Consider the following 5,000-nt stretch of genomic DNA (forward strand, 5'->3'; position numbering starts at 1 on the left):
AGGGTCCAGGGTGATCTTGGGTTTGGCTGCAGACAACACTGTTCTCTGGGTGGGGGCCGAGCCTGCAAGGAGAGAGGACAGACAACTACAGTGTTAAAGTTTGTATAGGAGGGGCGGTATAAAACTCTGTCACCTCTGAGCAGAATATTGTCATGTTCTGTTCATTTCCAGATGATTCTACACTAACACACCACAGACACGGCTGCTTTAAGACAATGGGTGTTCTGGTGTTTCCTCTCACAGAGTATCTGTCAGTTATTAACTACTGTTAACGACCATAGTCTAAGAGGGAGGGAGGGAGGTTCAACGAGAGAGAGAAAGAGAAAGAGAGCAAGAGAGAGGGAGAGAGACAGCGACAGGGACACCGAGTGCTACTGTATTAATTTAATGGTTTGTCTGTCCCAGTTTGTGTGTGTGTGTGTGTGTGTGTGTGGTGTGTGTGTGTGTGTGTGTGTGTGTGTGTGTGGTGTGTGTGTGTGTGTGTGTGTGTGTGTGTGTGTGTGTGGTGTTACGCTCTATCCCTCCCTCTCTCCCTCCCTCCCTCTCTCCCTCATCCCTCCCTCCCTCGTCGCTCTACCCCTCCCTCATCACTCCCTCCATCATCCCTCCCTCCCTCGTCGCTCTATCCCTCCCTCATCACTCCCTCCATCATCCCTCCCTCCCTCGTCGCTCTATCCCTCCCTCTCTCCCTCCCTCCCTCTCTCCCTCATCCCTCCCTCCCTCTCTCCCTCATCCCTCCCTCGCTCATCCCTCCCTCCCTCTCTCCCTCATCCCTCCCTCCCTCGTCGCTCTATCCCTCCCTCTCTCCCTCCCTCCCTCTCTCCCTCATCCCTCCCTCCCTCGTCGCTCTATCCCTCCCTCATCACTCCCTCCATCATCCCTCCCTCCCTCGTCGCTCTATCCCTCCCTCATCACTCCCTCCATCATCCCTCCCTCCCTCGTCGCTCTATCCCTCCCTCTCTCCCTCCCTCCCTCTCTCCCTCATCCCTCCCTCCCTCTCTCCCTCATCCCTCCCTCGCTCATCCCTCCCTCCCTCTCTCCCTCATCCCTCCCTCCCTCGTCGCTCTATCCCTCCCTCTCTCCCTCCCTCCCTCTCTCCCTCATCCCTCCCTCCCTCGTCGCTCTATCCCTCCCTCATCACTCCCTCCATCATCCCTCATCCCTCCCTCCCTCGTCGCTCTATCCCTCCCTCTCTCCCTCCCTCCCTCTCTCCCTCACCCCTCCCTCCCTCGTCGCTCTATCCCTCCCTCATCACTCCCTCCATCATCCCTCATCCCTCCCTCCCTCGTCGCTCTATCCCTCCCTCATCACTCCCTCCATCATCCCTCACTCGCTCTCTCTCCCCCTCTTCCCTCCCTTCTCCCTCTCCTCCCTCCATGTATCCCTTCCTCCCTACTCCCCTATCCAATGAGGGTATTTCACAACCTCCTGAGTGACAGGTGGGTTTCCATGACAACAGGGGGGGGGGGGGGGGGGGTAGTGAACAGCAGACCTGGTATCAAACACAAATAAAGCAACACCTCACGGCACAACGCCTCTCCCCCATGTGACCTACTGGTTGTGTGTATGTACCTCTCCCCCATGTGACCTACTGGTTGTGTGTATGTACCTCTCCCCCATGTGACCTACTGGTTGTGTGTATGTACCTCTCCCCCATGTGACCTACTGGTTGTGTGTATGTACCTCTCCCCCATGTGACCTACTGGTTGTGTGTATGTACTGACATGTGACCTACTGGTTGTGTGTAGGTACCTCTCCTCCATGTGACCTACTGGTTGTGTGTATGTACTGACATGTGACCTACTGGTTGTGTGTATGTACTGACATGTGACCTACTGGTTGTGTGTATGTACTGACATGACCTACTGGTTGTGTGTATGTACTGACATGTGACCTACTGGTTGTGTGTATGTACTGACACGTGTAACTTCTAGATGAACACACACTACATGTGAATGTTTTAAATGGATGTAAATTGTAAAGTAATTTGTCTGTAATGTATTTTTGGTCATGTGTCTGACCCCTGACCCCAGACTAGCTGTTGCCACTGGCATCGGCTATTAGGTTCCTAGTAAATCTCATCTAAATAATGACAAGCCTACTCTGTCTCCTTTCACCTCCTTTCCCTCTCCTGTGTCCACCTCCTTTCCCTCTCCTGTGTCCACCTCCTTTCCCTCTCCTGTGTCCACCTCCTTTCCCTCTCCTGCGTCCACCTCCTTTCCCTCTCCTGTGTCCATCTCCTTTCCCTCTCCTGTGTCCACCACCTTTCCCTCTCCTGTGTCCACCTCCTTTCCCTCTCCTGTGTCCACCTCCTTTCCCTCTACTGTGTCCACCTCCTTTCCCTCTCCTGTGTCCATCTCCTTTCCCTCTCCTCTGTCCCTCTCCTGTGTCCATCTCCTTTTCCTCTCCTCTGTCCCTCTCCTGTGTTCACCTCCTTTCCTCTCCTGTGTCCATCTCCTTTCCCTCTCCTGTGTCCATCTCCTTTCCCTCTCCTGTGTCCATCTCCTTTCCCTCTCATGTGTCCATCTCCTTTTCCTCTCCTGTATCCACCTCCTTTTCCTCTCCTGTATCCACCTCCTTTCAAACTCCCGTGTCCATCTCCTTTCCCACTCCTGTATCCACCTCCTTTCCCTCTCATGTGTCCATCTCCTTTCCCTCTCCTGTGTCCATCTCCTTTCCCTCTCCTGTGTCCATCTCCCTTCCCTCTCCTGTGTCCACCTCCTTTCCCTCTCCTGAGTCCATCTCCTTTCCCTCTCCTCTGTCCACCTCCTTTCCCTCTCCTGAGTCCATCTCCTTTCCCTCTCCTGAGTCCATCTCCTTTCCCTCTCCTCTGTCCACCTCCTTTCCCTCTCCTGTGTCCATCTCCTTTTCCTCTCCTGTGTCCATCTCCTTTCCCTCTCCTCTGTCCACCTCCTTTCCCTCTCCTGAGTCCATCTCCTTTCCCTCTCCTGAGTCCATCTCCTTTCCCTCTCCTCTGTCCACCTCCTTTCCCTCTCCTGTGTCCATCTCCTTTTCCTCTCCTGTATCCACCTCCTTTCCCTCTCCTGTGTCCATCTCCTTTCCCTCTCCTGTGTCCACCTCCTTTCCCTCTCCTGAGTCCATCTCCTTTCCCTCTCCTGTGTCCATCTCCTTTCCCTCTCCTGAGTCCATCTCCTTTCCCTCTCCTGAGTCCATCTCCTTTCCCACTCCTGTATCCACCTCCTTTCCCTCTCATGTGTCCATCTCCTTTTCCTCTCCTGTATCCACCTCCTTTCCCTCTCCTGTGTCCATCTCCTTTCCCTCTCCTGTGTCCACCTCCTTTCCCTCTCCTGAGTCCATCTCCTTTCCCTCTCCTGTGTCCACCTCCTTTCCCTCTCCTGTGTCCACCTCCTTTCCTTCCCTTTTTCTCATTGTTTATTTATTTCTCTCTCTCATCTTTCTCTCCCTCATCCTTCTCTCCTCTTCTTCTGTCCTTTTATTGAAACACGTTTCATCTCATCACAACAGGAGTGTTTCACTTTGACTTGATATAGCAGGTGGTAGCTGTATCAAACCAGGAGTATTACTGCACACACTACACACACACACACACACACACACACAGAAACACACAGAAACACACAGAAACACACACACACACACAGAAACACACACACACACAGACACACACACACACACACACACAGAGACACACACACACACACAGACACACAGACACACACACAGAGAGACACACACACACAGACACACACACACACACACACACACAGAGACACATACACACAGACACACACAGACACACACAAAAAGCTGATGATGTTGGATCAGTGATGTTGGATCTGATGATGTTGGATCTGATGATGTTGGATCAGTGATGTTGGATCTGTAGATGTTGGATCTGATGATGTTGGATCGGTGATGTTGGATCTGTGATGTTGGATCTGATGATGTTGGATCTGATGATGTTGGATCTGATGATGTTGGATCAGTGATGTTGGATCTGTTGATGTTGGATCAGTGATGTTGGATCTGATGATGTTGGATCGGTGATGTTGGATCGGTGATGTTGGATCAGTGATGTTGGATCTGTGATGTTGGATCTGATGATGTTGGATCTGATGATGTTGGATCTGATGATGTTGGATCAGTGATGTTGGATCGGTGATGTTGGATCAGTCAGTGCTTTAGCTTTGTGTCTGTCTGGGCAGCATGTCGACTGCTATAGATTGATTAGTTTTGAAATGAATTGATGTGTACTTAGTTTCATTGTCTACTCCGAGACACCTGTCATCATTGACATCTGTCACCGCTGACAACAGCAGTCATCTCCAGCTTAGCCAATCGCATCGCTGGGCTGGTGAGTGGTCATGATTACGAGAAAATAGGATTAGAGAAATGGTCACTGGTTGTCCTGACCCCTTGCATTGTGTGGGCTGCCTGGTGAAGGGAACAGTGGATGACTAGGCTGAGTCCCCAATGGCACTACTTTTGACAAAGGGCCCATAGGATTCTGATAAAACATACACTCTTAGAAAAAAGGGTTCCAAAAGGGTTCTTCGGCTGTCCCCATAGGAGAAACCTTTTTGGGTTTCAGGTAGAACCCCTTTTTGGTTCCAGGAAGAACACTTTAGGGTTCCGTGTAGAACACTCGGTGGAATGGGTTCTACCCGGAACCAAAAAAGGATCCTTCAAAGGGTTCTACTACGGGGACAACCGAAGAACCCTTTTAAGTTCTAGATAACAAACAGTGTTTTCTGAGAGTGTAGTGCACTATGTAGGGAATAGCCTCCCCCTGAAGAAGGGTTCATACTAGAGGTCAGGACTCATTGTTTTCTAAGAGTGTAGTGCACTATGTAGGGAATAGCCTCCCCCTGTAGAAGGGTTCATACTAGAGGTCGACCGACTCATTGTTTTCTGAGAGTGTAGTGCACTATGTAGGGAATAGCCTCCCCCTGTAGAAGGGTTCATACTAGAGGTCAGGACTCATTGTTTTCTAAGAGTGTAGTGCACTATGTAGGGAA

The 5,000-nt window shown here is 51.2% G+C and overlaps 1 protein-coding gene across 1 annotated transcript in view; it reads right to left on the reverse strand.

The window, feature by feature from the left end:
- Nucleotides 1-5,000, reverse strand: part of LOC139422598 (syntaxin-binding protein 4-like) — a 113,915-nt gene that overhangs the window by 14,281 nt on the left and 94,634 nt on the right. Inside the window, exon 12 of the mRNA XM_071173743.1 lies at nucleotides 1-62. This exon is cut by the window's left edge and continues 33 nt beyond it. Within this exon, the coding sequence (XP_071029844.1) occupies nucleotides 1-62 (62 nt within the window). The remainder of the gene's footprint in view (nucleotides 63-5,000) is intronic.

This window comes from Oncorhynchus clarkii, chromosome 12 (assembly GCF_045791955.1).
Source record: "Oncorhynchus clarkii lewisi isolate Uvic-CL-2024 chromosome 12, UVic_Ocla_1.0, whole genome shotgun sequence".
NCBI lineage: Eukaryota > Metazoa > Chordata > Actinopteri > Salmoniformes > Salmonidae > Oncorhynchus > Oncorhynchus clarkii.